This window comes from Macaca nemestrina, chromosome 15, assembly GCF_043159975.1.
Source record: "Macaca nemestrina isolate mMacNem1 chromosome 15, mMacNem.hap1, whole genome shotgun sequence".
Lineage (NCBI taxonomy): Eukaryota > Metazoa > Chordata > Mammalia > Primates > Cercopithecidae > Macaca > Macaca nemestrina.
The window spans coordinates 41,662,074-41,682,640 of NC_092139.1; the positions used below are offsets into that span (position 1 = coordinate 41,662,074).

Genomic DNA, 20,567 nt, shown 5'->3' on the forward strand with positions numbered 1-20,567 from the left:
GTCACACCCACTCACTCGTCCCTCCCAGTGTTGCAGAGTCTCATTCAAACCTAGGCTGGCCTGAAGGACAGAGAGCCTTTGGATTTAGAGTTCACCCGTGTCATAGGATATACTCTCTGAGGAGTCCTGGAACAAGCCCTTTATCTCTTTCAGACACAGATCAGAATCCCCAAAGTATCTTCCTTGCAAGGAAACAGCTAGAAAAGACTCTTCAATGATGGCCAACGTTTCACTTCTTTCATGCTTTAGCTCTCAGCACTTGTAACAAAACATAACCTCGCAGCCTCTTGTAGGATCTATGAGAGGTACCTTACAGATGTGCACCACTGTCACTATAACATTCTACAAAACATCTTAAACATTTTTATATGAAAAAAACATTGAGAAGAGACATGCTATGTAAATCACAGAGGAATGTTTTCAAGTTAAAATACACTTTGTTTTTCTGTAGTCTAAATGTTCATAGCTTTTAATTCTTATCATCAGATATTTTAAATAAAGCCTTAAGTCTTCTGTCACATCATTCTAATAAAAAGGAAGGTAGCACCCCTCACACAGATTGTCCTCCCAAGGATGTAGCACATCTTATTTTAGCTAAAATGTGCCATATGCCTACATCCTCTCAAAACAACAGTAACATTTAGGAGAGGGAAGTTACATCCTATATTATCAGTGAACAGCAGAGATTCACCAAATCCAATAAAAAATGCTTTAAATACATTTAAATGCTAAACCTAGTTAGCAAAAGCATATACAGGTTGAGTATCCCTTATCCCAAATGCTTGGGACCAGACATGCTTCAGATTTCTGATTTTTTCAGATTTCTGCATTACACTTACCAGGTGAGCATCACAAATCCAAAAATCGGAAATCCAAAATTCTCCAGTGAGCATTTCCTTTAAGTGTCATGTTGGTTCTCAAACAGTTTCAGATGATGGAGCATTTTGGATTTTGGATTTTTGGATTTGGGGATGCTCAACCTATATGCTGAGCAACTGCCACGGCACCCTATTTTAAGCCTGCTATCAGCACTGGCTAAAAAAATTAACAAAAGTAAAAGTATTCCATGTTGCCTATAAAAAGAAGGGAAAAGTAAAATAATAAAGACAACAATGATTAATAAATATAACTAACAAAAAGCAATTATCAAGCACATAACTAGGTACCAGATTCTGCACTAAGTGCTCAAAGGGTTCTAGGAACAAGTCTATGCCAGGAAAAAAATAAAAAAAAAGGATTCAGGGGCCTAGACACCAGGTGTGAAACAACGTGTTTCTGAAAGAGAAGGATAGTGCCACTCTGTAGCATTGTAGCCAACTGTGAAAAAAGGAAAGACAGAAGACTGGACGGTCTCTCTCCACACATGTGCCACACACAAAACCCAAGGACTTCTAATCCTAACTCTGCCACCAGATTTGGTAGTGATGCTTCCTGACGTTCAATCTTCTGCACACTGCTTTCATGATATTTACCTCACCTTGTACCATCCATTAGAGTATTAACATTTTTCATTTAGTCACTTTAAGTTGTATACAATTTTAAAGAAATTTTATGTTGCTACTATAATATAAAATCAAAATGGATTTTGTCCTTTGAAGACGTCAACTCTCTGAGAAACTCCTCTAACTATCCCATCTCCTAGGCCTCAGTGACTCCAACTGTGAGATGGGTAAAATGTTAAGACTATCTGTGAGGACAGATATTAACAGCTAATGGGGTAATTACTTCTGTGAGTTTATATAAAAATTAAAATATACAGGTGAATGCCATCATGACTGAATTGGAAAGACAATTTAAATTTAGTGATGGAAAGAACACTGGAGATCATCTATTCTCGTCCACACTGTGTTATGAATGACATATCAAGGATCCCTGGGATTCAGGGTAACAGCAGGAAGCTCACAGGAACTGCCTCATAAGGGACTTTCTCACCTCAAGGATTTACTCAAGCAAGAACATAGGGGAAGTTGGTATAAAGTTAAGAAGGCCAAAGGCAAACTAAACCAACTCCTGAGTTGACAGGATTTCGGCCACATGAGTGTCTCATCACCAGGGGATCCTAGAACCTTGAGGACCAGCTTTTATCTCCAGAATGTGCGACCTAGCAAGTTAGCTTCACTTCTAAAGCAGAAAGAAACTCAAGCCCCTTAAGGAATCACTAGTTCAGTAGGCTCTGATCTTCTAGATATCTTCTAGATAATCACTAGTTCAACAGGCTCTGATCTTCTAAATACATTATTTTCATTTTTTCATTACAGAAAAAAATAGAAGTTATAGAAAAAAAGGTTTTTAAAAATCATCCATAACTCCAATATCAGAGAAAACTGCTGTTGATCTCTTTCTAAGTATTTTCCTATATACACACAAAAACTCCATATAAACATCCATTATACTGTTTTGTTATATTCCCTGTAGAAATACTTACATCTAACCAGCTACCCATCCAGGGAAGACGGTTGCTGAGGAAAGACTCATTTCTATCTGTACGTGTATCCGGATATTTCAGTAGGATAAAGAGACTATGGATAGGCATAAACAATCTTGTCTCACTGGCATTAGCCATTCTACATCTTTCCTTCTTCCATCTTTTTAATCTTCTTTCAACTGAGACTTTACACTTTTTTCGTTCCACCTCCCATCCCTAGTCTATCTCTGTCTCACCATGTACAGTTGTTTCTTCTGTTCATTATTAATATATTTGCATTGCAGTTTCATATGATCTAGACATGATTTAAAAAACAATTAAGCTTGCCACAATTATACATTCAACAATGATGTGAGGAACTCTAACTAAAGGAAGAGTCAGCTGAATGAGCTAACTGAGCAGGCAGGGCAGTCAGCTGGAAGGATTGGCTGATTAAGTGACTCTATAAAGACAGGAAGGCAAGACCATAACTAAAGGTGGAAGTGGGAACCAGAGACCTGATGGATAGCCAAGGACTGCGTCTCTTTAGGTCAGAGATTATATACCTTGTAAATAAGAGGACAAGAGCCAAATTCTAGAAATACAAGTAGCAAGAGACCTTCCTAGAGATTTGATGAAAGGATGGGGACTTATTTCTAAGAATAAATCACAAAAGTGGGCAAGAGGCTTGGGGAGGCTACATGCTGATACAGAGGGTAGTATCAGATTTCACAAATTATTAAATGTATGTGTAATATACATACACAGACGGAAATCAAAATAATCTAACACTGTATCATTTGCATTATTTTATGTGCAACTCTCTTCCACTCCCCTACATACACACACCCTACAATCAGGACGAATGTTTTAGTGATCCCAATAAATATAAATGGATTAAATTCATCAGTTAATTATTTCTTGCTATATACTTTTTATAATTTACTTAAAACATAATAAAAAGGTTGAAAATAGAAAAATTACTCCATGCAAACGCTTATAAAATAATATGGTATTAATACTAGATAACACTATTTTACAATTACACATTTGTATAATTGTACATTTTACATTCTATATTTTACAATTATAAAATGTAATTATTCGCATGCCAAATTTTAGTTTATCCTATAAAATGATCATTTTTGGTTCCTTTCGGAAATATCTGGAAAGAAATTATAAATACACATTTATATAACACATATATTCTACTTCTCAATCATTAAGAAGAACATATTCATTAGTTATTCAGACATGGATCACATTCTATTCTCCAAATGGCTCTTTCTCTCCAGTTTAATGCATCCACACAGAATACATCTGTGTTGCCCATAGCTGGGCACTGTGTGTACAAAGATAAAACACCCACTCCTGGCCTTGACACACTCTAAATGTTACACATTGTAATCATCTGCATGACATAATGAAAAACTGTAACTCCTTATTTAAACTTATTTATCTAAGCTCCAAATGACAAGCTATATGAGGTCAGAGCCATTATGTATTTTCCCTGCTACCCTCTTTGAAAGTAAAACTTCTCTTTTACAGTCAATGAAGGCCATAATCAGCTTTCATCTAAGCTCTTCTTAACCTACAGAACAAATTCTACTGCACTTACAGATTTGGTGCTAAAATTTCACAGTCAATGCTGCCTGACAACCATCTATTAAAATTTTTCTGTTGAATTAGACAGTATAATGCTCTATGGCTCAAACAGCTAGCAGGCTACATGATTTTGTCAATCTTTAATATTGACATACTGCAAAAGGCAGAATCTCTTTTCAATTCCCAGTTTGCAATTCAAAATTCTCAGCCCTTGATTAAAGTTCTCACCAATGTTAAGAAAGCAGCAGAAGGAAACCACATGAAACTCAAACTATCTGGAGAGGGGGAAATATTAGTTATTATTTATTGTGATAGACAAATGCCAAAAAAAGTTAAATTTTAACCTGAAAGACTGAAACCAAGTCTTCAATTAGCCTCTGTTGTGAAAAATAACCAAAAAACCTTGTAGTAGGTGTTCTATCTCACAAGGCAGAATATAAATGGAACTGAGAAAGTAGAATACAAAAGGTTTTTCTTAAATGTCTTTCAACATATGTGAATGTGTATGAGCAACAGAAAAAGAATCTTCCCAAACTCTTTGAATATTATGTTCCAAACATGACACCATAAGCTACAATCCTAGCATAGAAAAAACATACATAGGGAGACTCACTTCTAAGACTTTTTGAAACATTTTGAGCTATATTTAATTCCAGAGCAATTTTGCTCAATCTGGTTGGATTTAGTCCTCCCCTGCAGAGAAGGGGAATAAAAGGTTATGGGACATATTCAACATTATATAATGGTTCAAATATTAAACCTGAATAACAGTTCTAACCCACTGAAATGACTCAGAGAAATTATACAATCACATACAGCAAGGATCTATTACTTAAAGGCCAGATTGTAAATATTACAAGCTTGTGAGCCACAATTCTCTGTCTCTCTGCCACAACTATTCAACTCTACCATTGTAGCATGGAAGCAGTCATAGACAATAGGTAATGAATAAATGTAGCTGTGTTCCAATAAAACTTTATTGACAAAAACAGGTAGCCCATCCACAGGCTAGAGTTTGCTAACCCCTGACATACAGAACTACTTTCAGGCTCAGACAATCTTTCCTATGTAGGGAGATATGCTGATGTGAACATAAGATAAAGTAAAATCACACAAGCTCTTTGCTTGGATGAAAGACTCCATCACTGATCTAAGAAAATAAGACTTTGACACAGTAGTTACAGGTTCCTGTTCAGATTATGCCTTTCTACATGAAGACATTACCAGTGGAAACCCCACATGAGAGTAGTTGTGTGGTGAAATTATAAACGTACTTAGAAATGTTTCTTTTCCTATTGCTTAAAAGCTTTATTTTTATTCTTAACAACCTCTCGGCAAATATAAATGTTTTATTTAAGATTACTTACCCATATCTTGCCAGAGATGCTAAAAAGACCAGCCATTCCAGACATCCTTAAAAAAAATAGAGGAAACAGTGATCATATGTTATATATATATATTAAAAAAAAATGAAAATCAGGTCAGGAGAACTGGTCCTTTTCCCTCCACCTCTTGCTAAATATTGTCCCCTCTCCCAGATTCATATCTGTTTTTGCAGAACTTAGATTCAGTGGCTATCATTTGAATCACTCTGCTGCAAATCTATTCCAATTCCTTGGCCCTTTCTCCCTTCATTGTACCTACCTGGCAAAAATCTCAACCCTGAGCAGCTGAATGTCTCCAGGGAAAAAATATCACATAACCAGATGACAGTTCTTTCTGCTTCATAGTCCCAAGCCTAAGTGGACAGTTAATAATGTCCAGTACTTTAAAAGCTCTAACTAAGATACTAGCTCATTTCCTTTTCCTTCTCTTCAAAACTTGACACATCTTCCCATCCCCATGTACTCTCAGCTAACAAGCACTCCTCATATGTCACTGAAATCAGAAGCCACCACGTGATCTCATCTTCCCACTACCAAATCTGAGCCTGGGGCCCACCTGCATCCACCTTCTCTTGTTATGACAGGTAAAGTCTAACTGTCCTATCACAGTCCAATTCCTCTACTTGTGCCTTGGATCCTATCCATTTGGTCTTATTAGGACTTGGTTCTTTCTCTCATCCTCACTTCCTGCACGAGCAACTTCTCTCTCTCTCCTACAACAGTCTCACTGGCATATAAACATGCTCTACTCTCTTCTACCTTTTAAAAAGAGTATCCCTGGACCTCACATGGCCCTCCAGCTTCAAAAACTTTTCCAGAGCACTCTACACATACTGTTTCTTCTTTACTGTATCTTTAATCCATTCAAATCTGGCTTCCACCCTCGCCACTACAGGAACACTGATTGTCAAGGCCATGATGACCTCACCATGCTTCATCAATGTCCATGTCTCAGACTTGATCTCCCTTTGCCTCTCAGTAACATGGGACACAAGAGACTACACTCTTCTTGAACGCTCTCATTTGGCTTCTGGAAAATGGCAGCCCTAGTTTTCATGTTGCCTCTTGGGTACTCATTTTCAGTTTCCTTTGGCTGATTTCTCAACACAGGTTCTTAATTTGGGGGTGGCCCATGACTCATCCCCAAGTACTCTTCTCTCTTCCCTTCTTTCTAGGTGTTCCCCTCACCTCAACACTGCCTGTAGGTTTTTGTGCTCCTGAATTCTTCATGGGGGCCCATTACCATGCATCTGATATGCTTCGAATCTGTATCCCCACCCAAATCTTAGGTTCAATTTGTGAGATATGATAGAGTTTCTCTTCAAATAGCCTAATTAATCTTTTAATTCATAGTTATCCACCCCCCACCTCGCCTCTTTTTTTCCTTTTCCCTTTCTGCCTTTGTTAAATGACCAGGCTTGCCACAGAACCAGGCATTATCAGTACCAGCTCACATTCCTTTCCTTATTTAAAAAACAAAAACAAACAAACAAAAACTTTCTAACTAACTACAGACACCCCTTCCCCTTTCCTCTCTCTTTTATGTGCCCACCTTATCTAAAAAATATCAAATGTTTAGCCAACGAAAATTAGATTACACACCTGACCCAGAATAAAAAAAGGGTACAGGGGAAAGACTTGCATCAAAAATAAAGGCTCTCATGCCCCTTTGTTCAAGTGTGCTCTCATGGCAACTGGCCAAAAAGGCACCCCTTTGTGCAAAAATAAAATTGCTTTGCTAAATATCCTTTGTTCAAGTGTTCAATTTCCTTAAAATTGTAAGCGTTATTCCTAACAAACTGTAATCCCTAATGCTGGAGGTGGGGTCTTGTGGAAAGAGATTGGATCATGGGGGCAGATTCTCATCAATCGTTTAGCACCATCCTCTTGGTGCTGCTCTCTTGATAGTGAGGGAGCTCTCAGGAGATCTGGTTGTTTACCAGTGTGTGGTGCCTCCCCATCCTTCTCTCTTGCTCCTACTCTGGCCATGCGATGTTATGTGCTTCCCCTTCACCTTCCACCATGATTGTAACTTTCCTGAAGCCTCCCCAGAAGCCAAGCAGATGCCAGCATCATCCTTCCGGTACAGCCTGTAGAACCATGTGTCAATTAAACATCTTTTCTTTATAAATTACCCAGTCTCAAGTATTCCTTTATAGCAATGCACGAATGGACTAATACAGCATCCAACGTGACAGTTCTACAAAGTCTGCATCTCAAACCCAACAAGTTTTATATAGAATCCTTAATTTTCTCTTGCCCAAGGCAATAACAAGTACCAAGATCCATCATGTACTCAAACCAGAAACTTGTAAGTTTTTATTATGAATCCTTCTTCTCCTTCACCTTGGCCAAGCCTACCTTCAAAACATATTTTAAATCCACTCAGCCTCTCCATCCCCACATTCCGACTGCCGCCACCTGACACAAGCTACCACTCTAAGGCTTGACTTGCTTCATCCATTCTTGCCCTTTCCAATCTCCTCTCCTAAGGGTCACCTTCTCCTTGTGTGTGCTGGTAACTTCCAACTTCTTTCCTGTGGCCACAGGCCCTGCATGATCTGGCTTCAGCCTGCCCCTCTTATTCAGCTCATCCTACACTCCCTTTCACTATGCTTGACACTGGTCACCATTCTGTTCCTTAGGTACACCAAGCTCCTTTCCAAACTGGGGCTTAGGCATATGCCATACTATTCCTGGGAATAATCTTCCCTCTGCTCTTTGCCTAAGCTAGTTCTTTCTCTCCTTCAGATCTCACCTAGAGGCCTCCCTTCAGAGAAATGCCTCCTGCTCCCTCCATCTAGAAGAGCAAGTCCATAACCCCATAGCTATCCCCTGTCTTTGTAAAGTATGTTGCTGTGTTTTTTATCCACCCTTATCCAGACTATGATTCTCTGTACCTGTGGTGAATGTCTGTTTGTTCAGTGTTGAATACCCAGCACCTAGAAAAGTATCTGGCTAAATCAGTACTCAAATGGTTATAGAATGAAATGCGAGAGAGGAGTTGTTTTTAGAGTAAGCTATGTGTTTCCTTAATATTAATATAAATGCCACTAGATGATTTACTCCTGAAATATTGCTTGATTTGCTCCTTTTTCAGTAGGGAAATTTCTTACACTTGTATTTACTAATATAAAATTATCTATATATATGACAATCCATTCAAAATTAAAACCAACTATGGAAAAAGTTGTTATGGTTTGGCCTAATCTAGCTCACCAAGTATTATACACTTTGCCGTCAAGGCCAAAGCTATCCCCCTGTGGTATTCTGCTAGGCAGCCAACGACTCCACAGGTTTTGTTTTCCACATAATATATAATAGCAATTCCTTCATAAACTACAATTCAATAAAGAGTTATTCTCTGTCTCATCAGATGATGTTGAATACCATATTTTGTAAGGAGAAAAAGAGTCATCGTGGCTTAGTGCAAAAGCTGGAAAAGAGGCATTCTGCAACCCACTCAAATCTGGCTACTTAATTCCCAGTGTACTAAAAACCAGCTGAAACATATGTGGGTCACAAAACCAGAAATACTGCATGGGCTAAGCATGGCCATGAGTAATCTAGGTAATCGGAAGTAAATGTGAAGAAAAACAGAGGCTTTTTTGAGACCCACAGGCTATTAACTTAAAACCTCCTGTTTTATTAGTAACATCTTGTCATTAAAAAATTAAGTTACGTTAGAGAAGCTGGGGATTTCCAGCCGGTCAGAGGCTCAACTGATTGCCATTTCTTCTCTAAGATATAATTCTGCAGGTCTTCGAAGATTCCTGGGCCACGATAACGGCGGAATATCCCATCCTTTGCACTATAAATTATGAAAACAAGTAGAAAGCAAATGCATTAAAATAACAGATGTTACCGATAATAAAAGTTAAAATAGCTATTGGCAATACATCTGAACACCACTTGAATTTTAAATTGACTCAATTGAAAAATATATAGTTAGACATAAATCAGAAAGCATTAATAAGCTTTATTACAAGTGAGAAATTCCAATCTAAAAGCATTAACATTCTATGTTATCACTGTACAATGTGTGACTAAACACAGAGTTCTTGTCAGTGCTTAATATGCCAAGTTACTTTTTATTATTTTTGCTACCAATTACTTTAATTTTTCTCTTACAATAGAAAAACAGCCAGTTATCAAGTTTAAAACATTGTATCCACATTTTCAAATTTATGTCATTCAAGGTCCTCTCCTCAAACATCACCAAAAAACCTCATATGCCCTTCAACCTGCCCTCTCACCTACTTGCCGCAATCAGGGCTCCCAGAGAAGAGTCTAGGCTTGCTGTTTTCTCCTCTTTATGTCTCATTCACTGCTTGGTGCAACTAGGGGATCTGCTTCCAGGACTCCCTTGAAACCACTCATATTGCGGGTCTCCAATGACCCCTAAGTGCTGTATCTATTTGTTTCCTTCACCTGTCACTGGCATTGTGCATTCACTGCTGAATACCACTTCCTTCTCCCTTTTGCTTGGCTTTTACGACAGGAGCTCCCTGGAGTTCTTCCTACTGCTCTGAGCATCCCTTCTTCATTTCCTTTACTCACTGTCTTCCTTTGCAGAAGTCCTAATGTTGGCCAATCCCAGGTTCCATCCTTGACCTGCTTCCCTTCCCACCATACATGTTCTCTCTAGATATACTTCAACTGTTATTTACCTCAATGCTGAGGAATTCTCAATATGTATCTCCAGTCTAGGTCTTTCTTCTGAATTCTGGATCCTGACATCAAACTGTACCTAGACTTCTACATTTGGAACTAGGAAGGGCAAGTCACACTATCTTTTGGATTTTTGTCTCTATCTTCCAAACCTCTTCTAATTTTAATGGCTCCTAATCTTGAAGGCAGGCAGTAACTTTTACTAGTTAGTTACACATGGCCTGTTAGCAGTCATCATAGACTCTTCCTTCCCATGGCTAATCACTCACCAAGACCCACTGCTCCTATTGCCTATGTATCTCTGGAATCCACTACTTTCTTTGTCTTTCCCCTGCCTGTACCTGAGTCTCTCTGGCCTCATCACTCAGCATGATCCAGCTATACTTGTGGTCCAGCCATAAAGAACTAGTTCAAAGTTCTCAAAAGGTACTTCATTCTCTCTTGGGCTTTTTTATGCTATCTCCTTTAACTGGAAAGACTTTCTCGGCCGGGCGCGGTGGCTCAAGCCTGTAATCCCAGCACTTTGGGAGGCCGAGACGGGCGGATCACGAGGTCAGGAGATCGAGACCATCCTGGCTAACACGGTGAAACCCCGTCTCTACTAAAAAAATACAAAAAACTAGCCGGGTATGGTGGCGGGTGCCTGTAGTCCCAGCTACTTGGGAGGCTGAGGCAGGAGAATGGCGTGAACCTGGGAGGCGGAGCTTGCAGTGAGCTGAGATCCGGCCATTGCACTCCAGCCTGGGCGGCAGAGCGAGACTCCGTCTCAAAAAAAAAAAAAGACTTTCTCTACATTGTTGGTTTAATGCACTCCTAGTTAGATATTAAGAATTACCCCACCTCTGATATCATCAGAGAAATCTCTGACTTCTCCTGCCCACCTACCCCTGACATTAGGATCTCCATCTCTACAGCACTCCAGGAAAGCTTCTCTTGTCACAGCTTTCACTCAGAGCACACCAGCCTTGTTTCCCTCACATGTTAAGCTGAATAAGTGGCGGTCATGGAAGACAACTTAGAATTCCTGGTGCATGTCTATTGATTTCTAATCTTTGCAAGATTAGAAGATTATTTAAACTTACTGAAAAAATGCTGGGAGAGTGGTGACAAAGAAGCGGCCACTCAAACCTACAAGAAGCATAAACGGAACAAAAGTTACACTTAAGTCCTCCAAAAAAAGCATTCTTGAGCTTACTTTCATAATCACATTATTAAAATCATTGCAATTATTGATTCACATTTACTACTTTTTTTGACTTAAAGAAATTTCATTTCTACCCATTTTTATTTACCTAACACTTTCCAGTAACTGACATACAACTTGTATCACTTGGATTGTAAGGAGGCTGAAAGGATAGAATTTAGAGCCTTGCAAACTGGGGTTTTGCAAAGTTAAATACCGACTTCCCCATTTACTAACTTTATAACTTTAGATTATTTAACCTCTCTTAGTCTCAGTCACCTTTTTTCTGTAAAATGGGTATATAAAAGCCTAACTTAATTGTTCTAAAGTTAGATTAGGGCAAGTATTATTAGGCTTAGCGTGGTGCTGGGTACATAGTGAAGGACTCAACAAACTATAGGTATGATTACATCAGTCATCAGTTTAAAAAGAGTAAGTAATATGAAATGCTTAAGATCATGTATAATGTTTGTACATTTATAAAATCTGTAAGTACTGTAAAGGGAATATTATGTACATGAAAAATATTTTTTCCAATTTGTTTTAGCAAACCTTTACTGAACACTAAGTACATATCAAATGCTATGCTATGTGCATGTAAAGACAAAGATAAATAAAACCCTTAGTACCTCAACAAGTATATACCAAGCACCTTATTTGTTCCACAGACTGTTGTTACCGCTCAAGACACATGGATGAATAAAAACATGTACAACCTTTATTCTCACAGAGCTTATAGTCTAGTAGCAGAAGGAAATAACTTATTCAAATAATCACAATCACAACCACAAACGGAGAATAATAATATCAAAAAAAAAAAGTGTGCAAAAAAATGCTGAATGAGACTAGGGAGTAAAGAACAGATCTTTGCCCTTTAAATGTTACATATAAATAGTATTTGCATGGGCACCAAGAATGAGTAAAGAGAACGAAAGCTTAAGGATCCTCCTGGCCAACATGGAAAAATGACAGAGGCATCATTTTAACATTTTCCATTACAGCTGCCTTTCCCACTGTAGAACAATGTGAACAAAATCAAATATCTATTCAAATTAAGTTGCTCAAATCATACATCTCTGTGGTCACTCGCAATTCAAAACACTGCAGCTTTACTTTTAATAACATGGGAAATTTACTTTCACCCATTTTATAAATTAAATACAAATTCAACACAATTTAGTAACAAAAGATGAGTCTTCTCAAAGAATTCTGTATTTTATTTCATTTCAGATCAAGTGGATTCCAAAACATTCAATCGTATTTAAAAGGAAACACAGTACTCTGGAGTAGTAAAAGTCAATATCACAAAAAGAAACATTTACTACAAAAATATGTCATTGTACATTGGAAAAAAAGGTGTGTCGCCAGTAACATAAACACAAGTATCCCAAAAATAGGTCAACTAAGGATTGTAACAAGCACTTCTAAGCGCATTTTCATCTCTCACATTGCTTGGGATTTCACCCTGGAGAAGAACAAGGGTATCCTACAGCATCCTTCCAATTTTAAATTGCCAGGGGAAAAAATACTTAAAATAAATAATAAAATAAACACTAAAATAAATACTTAAAATAATACTAAATATTTAAAAAAACTAGTATATGCCTTTGGTTTAAGATAATTATTACGAACAGTTTCATACATTACTTCTTACCTAGCTATAGATTCTTATGACCAGCCAAAAATCTAAGGACAGTTATGGTATTAGGGATGTATATTTTATTTGTATGGTTTTTTAAAATGGAATGAAGAAATTAAATAGTTTCTCATCACATCTTAAAATTTTTTACTCAGATTTTATTTTTATCTGAATAAAGAGACAAGATTTCCATTAAATGTTAGGTATCATTTAAAGTGATTTTTTTAACTTGCTCTTTAAAATCTTCTGTACATTCTTAGTCATCACTGGCTATGACAATAAATAAGGAAGTAAATAAATAAGTAGAAAAATATTTCATAAAACACATTTAATTATACAATATATAAAACATTTCCAGATTCAGGAGCCTTTAGTCTTAAGTCTTTTAGAAATTGCACCTTATTTCAGAAAACATAAATTATCTTTACAAATAAATGTACACGTGAAAATCAGTGAGTACCAAGAAAAAGTGTCAAAGTGACAGATGGTCTCTGAGGTTTTTCTGCATCTTTCTGGTTCTGGCTAAAAGGAGTAACAGGAGAGTTGTTCCCAAAATTGCTACATTAAAGGGTATAATAACTCTATGTCTCTTGATATGAATTGCTATGTTGTTTCAGTGACTACTGTAACAATTTACAAGGCCATCAAGGTTTATCAAAATAAAGACCAATAAATTATATCACCTCAAGATTACTTTCATTTATGTTTGTCAGTATTTCTTCAAATGACAACCTATGTGGAATATTAATAATAAGGTTGCAGCATCCACCTCAGACACGAGTTCAGTTTGCTGCCTGGAATAATATTCTGTCATGTAAAGATATATTCAGTAATATCAACAACAAGATCCAGAACAGCCAAAGTCCTCCTTGGATGATGACACACTACTAAATCCTTGTAGATCCAACACCATAAGAAATTCATCTCAAAAAAAAAAAAAAAAAAAAAGTCACTTCTGGGAGGCTAAAGGACACCTGAAAACTCGGGTCTCATCTCAGTGATCCAAAAATGTCTTCTAATCTTTAACACTGATTCTATGAAGTGTCAAGAGAAATTTTCATTACCTGAAAATTAAAACGTGACCAGTTGGAACACAGAAACACCATCTGAGGTTGTACCTTCAGGGTTTAACAACAGTAAGTTAAATGTGGATCTTGACAAAGAATTTGAACATCATAATAGCAGCTTGTTTCAGGGTAACAGTTCACTGCAATAACTTCAGTAAGCTTGGAAGAAACAAGTATACTCCCAAGCTTTTCAGTAAAAAAGGCCACAAAGCCTTCCAAAATTTCTACACGCCTTTTTTACTTTAAGGGTTGCTTACACTTTAAAATGAAGACTATGATGCAACATAAAGTGGGCACAAATGGAGAATGCAGGATAGATTTTAACACTGCATCAGAAAACTTATCTTAAACACATGCAGCAAAAGAAAGAAAAATTAAAAGCTTAGAGAAAGAAAAAAATTATGAAAGAGAATTACATTTTGATAAGCCAAAACGCAACAGAAATTATTTAAGTTCAGTATTAAGAAAACAGAGATAGCTGATAGCTATCTATTAGCCATTGTTGTACTATTTATTAGCGTGTTACCTTTGTCATGTTACTAAACCTATCCTAGCCTCAGTTTTCTGAGTAAAACAGAGATAAACAGTTTGTTCTTCATACGGTTGTTATGAAGCTAAAATGCATGTAAGTGTACAGAACAATTACAGGCTGAAGTAAATGCTCACTAAATGTTGTTATTATCACCAAAGAGGGCAGCAGAAGGAAAACACAATGAAAAAAAAGGAGAATTAACCTTACCTTTGAGATTGAAATAAGGTTGTCAGCATAATAGAATAGAAGATAAAATTTACAATTATAAAATTAAAAATATAACACTAAAAGTACAGCAAACTAAATTGGCTTCTGCATTAATCAGTAGTTTTAAAGACAATGCTTACTCTTGGCTGTGGAAGGAGTCTGGCTTACCTCTAATCTAGTGAAATAGCCATCACCCACGGGGGATCTATGAGCAGCTGCTGTTTTCCTGTCCTTGACAACTAAGCTCATCTGCATAGAACAGAAGGTTCAAGTATATACTCATTAAATTTAATTTATCAAAGTCAACTTAACTGAAACATCACCTGATGTATGCAGTATTTAACAGGCAATGTAATGTAACCTAATCTAAGGGCTGCCCTCTGCTCGGCTTCTGCATCTCAGCCATAAAAATGCAACATGATTATAGTCTCTAGTCTTGATGATATGGGAGAGGGGCAGGGAAGTGCTGGGAGGGGAAAGAGAGGCCCCTGGAGAGGGCTCCACCCTCGGGGCTGTGCCCATGGACCTAGGCAAGGACAGGCATTTCTGTTTTTGTGCCCAAATTTGGCATTTCCCAAGACGACTCTGGCCCGCCACACCCCCATCCTGTGCATATATAAATCCCGAGTCTCTAGCAGACACACAGACAAGCAGCTGGGCTTCAAGAGGAAGACATCGGCAGAAGAACACACAGCGGCTAGACATCAAGAGGACGCTGAGAGGAGCACGCCAGCAGAACACATCAGCAGACGCTGGCAAGTCGACTCGCAGAAAGACGCAGAGTTTGGCCAGGGTGGTTGGAGGACAGACCAGCCGCTGGGCGGCCCAACTCCAGGGGAAAACCACCACCTTCCCACTCCATTCCCCTCTTGCTGAGAGCTACTTCCACTCAATAAAACCTTGCACTCATTATCCAAGCCCACTTGTGATCCGATTCTTCTGGTACACCAAGGCACGAAGCCCTCTGTCCTTGTGATAAGGCAGGGGGGTCTAATTGAGCTGACTCACAGAAGCCACCTATGGATGGCTAAACTGAAAGAGCACACAGTAACACACACCCACTGGGGCTTCAGCTGTAAACATTCACCCCTATATGCTGCGGTGGGATTGGAGCCCCACAGCCTACCCATCTGCATGTTCCCCCTGGAGGTTTGAGCAGCAGGCATAAAAGAAGCCAAGTTACATCCCCATCGCACATTCTGTGAGGGGAGAAGGGAACTCTTCCCGTTTCATTGATAAATCTTAAATGTTACTTTAAAATACTTAAAAGAATATCTTAATAGATAAATTGATGGAAGAGTTACAAGAATAACTAAAGAGTGTGCATGACACTTCAAAAATTATTATTTCCGGGGCCGGGCGCGGTGGCTCAAGCCTGTAATCCCAGCACTTTGGGAGGCCGAGACGAGCAGATCACGAGGTCAGGAGATCGAGAACATCCTGGCTAATCCGGTGAAACCCCGTCTCTACTAAAAAATACAAAAAACTAGCCAGGCGACGTGGCGGGCGCCTGTAGTCCCAGCTACTCCGGAGGCTGAGGCAGGAGAATGGCGTGAACCCGGGAGGCGGAGCTTGCAGTGAGCTGAGATCCGGCCACTGCACTCCAGCCTGGGCCACAGAGCGAGACTCCGCCTCAAAAAAAAATAAAAATAAAAAATAAATATTATTATTTCCCCTCTTTATATTTTACTTACTGGGAAATAATTGAAATTACTCCTTACTAGCACTTTTGTGGCAAGGCAAGAATACACTAATGAAGATCTGCAACCAAATAGAAATTTGTATACAGAAATACACAGTGAAGTGCTCAACTGTGGGGAAAAATAGTATCATTTCAACGAGTTTCTACTGTTCATTCAAGACGTCAGTGTTTGTAAAAAGGAAATAAATACATTGCTTCCAAGATGGAGGCAAGCTGCCCCAGAGCCTTGCCAGTGAGTTAGTATCACATTAAGACAATCTTTCTTCACTTGGCTTCCAGACCCTCCTACTTCTCCCTCTCTCTCTTATCTCACTGGTTTTCCTTCTCCTCTGATGGAACCTCTTTTTTTTTTTTTTTTTTTGGAGACAGAGTTATGTTCTTGTTGCCCAGTCTGGAGTGCAATGGCACTATCTCGGCTCACTGCAACCTCTGCCTCCTGGGTTCAAGCGATTCTCCTGCCTCAGCCTCCCAAGTAGCTGGAATTACAGGCGCCCGCCACCATGCCCAGCTAATTTTTTGTATTTTTAGTAGAGACAGGGTTTCACCATATTGGCCAGGCTGGTCTTGAACCCCTGACCTCAGTTGATCCGCTCGCCTCGGCCTCCCAAAGTGCTGGGATCACAGGCGTGAGCCACTGCACCTGGCTGCAACTTCTTTTTTTCTAAATGTTGCAGTGGTCAGTTCTCACTACTCTGGCACACACATATCCTAGATAATCTGAATTGTTCTTCTAGCTCCAATGACAAGTATATTGATGGTCCTCAAACTTAATCTCTATTTCATCTCTATTTGGATGTCTATTTAACATCCCAAACTTAGCCCCTGTCCCAAACCTACTTCTCCTGAGTCTTCTCCATTTTCTCCTTTTCTACCCCAGCTGGGAACCAGTCCATCAGAAAATCCTAGTATCTCCAAGAATCCCACCACTTAACACTGCTGTTACTAGTCCAAGCCACCATCTTCTCAACTCTGGACTACTGATTGACCTCCTAACCATTCTCCCTGCTTCCTTCTGATCCCCTGTAGTCAATTTTTTCACATAGCTGCCAAAGGAATTATTTTAAAACATACATCATATCATATATCTCTCCTGCTCCAATCTTCCAGTAGCTCCCTATCATACTTTGTAGAAAATCTAAACTCCTTGCTACAGCAACAAGACTTCACAGGGTGTGGTCCCTAGTTACTTCTCCATCCCCATTTATCTCAAGTACTCCACTGGTGGTCCTATTGTTCTCCAGATAAGCCAGGTACACTCCTACCTGCACATGGTGTTTGCTCTGCCTGGAATGCTCCTCTCACAAAGCTTTTTGAAATTTACTTCCTCAATTTATCAAGACCTCTGGCTAAATAGGTCTTGATAAATCGAAACCTATTTATCTCTGCTCCTTCCCCGGCCATCCTAATTTAAGAGGTAGCTCCAATCATTTTGTACATTTTTATCCTACTTTTTCTTCATATCCCTTACCACCATCTACATTATTTGCCAGTTTTCTTTCATTACTATTTATCTCCTCCACTAGAATGCAGCTCCATGAGGAGCAAGGCCTCTGTCCTTATTCACCTTTGTATCACTGGTATCTATTACAGGGCCTGTTTATGGTAGAAATTCAAATACTTGTTGAATAAACACATTACTTCTAATCACTATTAAAAGATTAACTGAAAGCATTAAATTTGTAATTCAAAGTAAAATTATAAATTTAAAACCATATAATATAAAATGAAATATATTCTAGGTCTTTCAAATAATCATGACGTAGAAGTTTATCTCCTATTTTTTATTTATGAGTTGCACTTTTTAAATTTTTATCATTTAAAAGAATTCTAGAGCCTCTGCCTATAAAAAAATTGTTCAAACATACAAAATAATAATCTTTGATTAGACTTCGTTTTTTCAGTATTCCTACAGAATTCCAGAGTTTTTTCCTTCTTCTTTAATGAGTATTTCAAGTATATATATCTCAGATATATATAAAACTGAGTCAACACTGAATGCATTAAAAATATTTCTTAAAATCAATCTATCTCTTATTTCATCATCAAGAAAACCTAATCAATTCATAATGTTAAAAATAGCTGCAAGTCTACATTTTTAGAAGGAAAGACTATAATTAAACATAAGATTTGTGAACCCATCACAAGCCTGTTTAATTCTTTTAATTCAAATTATGCTATAAATTCCGAGCAGGTGTGCCAAATTATTGAAATGCAAATTGACCAGCTGCATTTTTAAGAAACCCATCATAAAATGTGGATGGTGTCCAGTAATTAACAAGTCTTATACCTGATTTTATTTTACTTAAACTCTAAGGATGAAAACAAGTTTCCGGCAAAAATGTAATCTGCAATGATTTAGCCTCCAAACAGAATTAACTTATTATAACAGCCAAAATCTTGTCCATCTCTAGATAGAGGACAGGCAGGTGGATTTGTTTCAAATGCTTACAAAGATAGAGGCATGAGGATTCATGGCTTTTAACAGAAATCGCGCTCCATGGGTTTGTTGACACATCAATTTTAACATGTACCATCTATTCTGTTGTCAAAGTAACTGGTACTTCATTACTTAGTGTTTTTTGAACTCATAGTTTATTATAGAAAATGAATGTCTACACTTCTGTGCCCATCTTCTTGTTGCCCTTGTAAAAGGATGAAAGGATACAGTAGGTATAAATTGAATGTCATTGAAAAAGATGACTGTTAAAATTTGAAAATAGCCATATTTTAGAGATTTAGATTATAAAAGGCCAACTTTTCTTCTCATTTTACACATAATATACAGTTATTTTAAAACTGCAAACACAAATTTATTGTATATATCTTTTCAGAATTTAAAAGTCTCTATATCGCTCCACTCTTTCGGGTAAAAAGGATTCATTCTTGTGAAAAATTATATCATTCATAGCTAATCGGTGCAGACAGAATGAGAGAATGAGAAATTCACTCTCTGGAACCACAGTGAAATATAATATCTGATTCAGGCAATCGTGGATCTTAAAACCCCAAAGAATCATCCCAGAGGTTACCTGCTAATCACAATGTGAGATCCTTTCTTCATAACTGAGATACTTAGTGTCACCACCATATCCAAGTGCTCAAACTTAACATTACTAATGGTGATAGCATATCCCTTCTAACGAGATGTAATATGAAGTCACAGCATCATCTTAGAAGTACTCTTGCCATAAATGTCTAACCTAAATCATGCACCTAAACTCTCAGTTTGCAGAACATACTCGTATAAGTTAATATTCTTATAAGTTACATGTCACCATAAGGAAAAAGGAAAATCCTAGCCTTTTCTTTTCAAAATATCAATGTCATTTTAAAAGATGGGGGATAATTGTCGATTGCGAGAGGCTAAAAAGATATAACAACGAAATGTAATTTATGAACCATGATTGGGTCCTCAGTCAAAAAACTATACAAAAAAAAAGACACATGGGAAATAATTAAGAAGGCTTCAACATGCTAAAAAATTGAAGGGTAAATTATCATGATGTCGATAACTTACTTTCAAATGATTCAGCAAAATAAAAATAGAATTATATATGCAAATATGTATGTGCAAACACACACATGCAGAGACAGATCCAAGTAGGCCACCTGCTAATTAAAGGTGTCCAGTTCATGGATAATCAATAACCCAGACTCTCAACTTTTCTATACGCTTGAAAAAAATTCAAAATAAAAAGTCGTTAAACTTTTGCATTTTATGTTCAACATTTACAGTACCTGGTTCTTGAATGACATCTACCTTCCCCACACTGATCTGAAGCATTTCACCATTCTTTGCAAAAGTCTCCCATTCTGAATCAGTCTGCTGGCAGGATGGACACCATGGGGCATAACTATAAGAGAAGAACAAGAATTATATCGATAAACATACAGAAGAAATCTGCAAAACAAAATAGAGAAATCAAGTATTTAAATTAAAAAATAAATTCTAAAAAGGGGAATTATAAAAGGACGCTTTTCCAAAGTCATTTGACATAGAAAAACAGAAGTACACTGTCCCCACTAGGATTTAATGTATGAATGTCAATTCTATAGGAAAAAATTTGGCCAAAGTTTGAGAATATTTCCAATAATTATTATCCATAAACATTTTATTTCAATGCTATTCGTACAATTTTTTTTCTCTCCAGACAGCTTTTGATCTTTGAGGG

At 37.7% G+C, this 20,567-nt stretch overlaps 1 protein-coding gene across 2 annotated transcripts in view; it reads right to left on the reverse strand.

Moving 5' to 3' along the window:
- LOC105481535 (thioredoxin related transmembrane protein 4) overlaps positions 1-20,567 on the reverse strand; it is a 58,364-nt gene that overhangs the window by 13,621 nt on the left and 24,176 nt on the right. For both annotated transcript variants that reach the window (XM_071079652.1, XM_011741185.3), the window contains exons 2-5: positions 20,134-20,249; positions 11,148-11,193; positions 9,077-9,205; positions 5,377-5,422 (exon numbers count right to left, since the gene is read on the reverse strand). In XM_071079652.1, the coding sequence (XP_070935753.1) occupies positions 5,377-5,422; positions 9,077-9,205; positions 11,148-11,193; positions 20,134-20,249 (337 nt within the window). The remainder of the gene's footprint in view (positions 1-5,376; positions 5,423-9,076; positions 9,206-11,147; positions 11,194-20,133; positions 20,250-20,567) is intronic.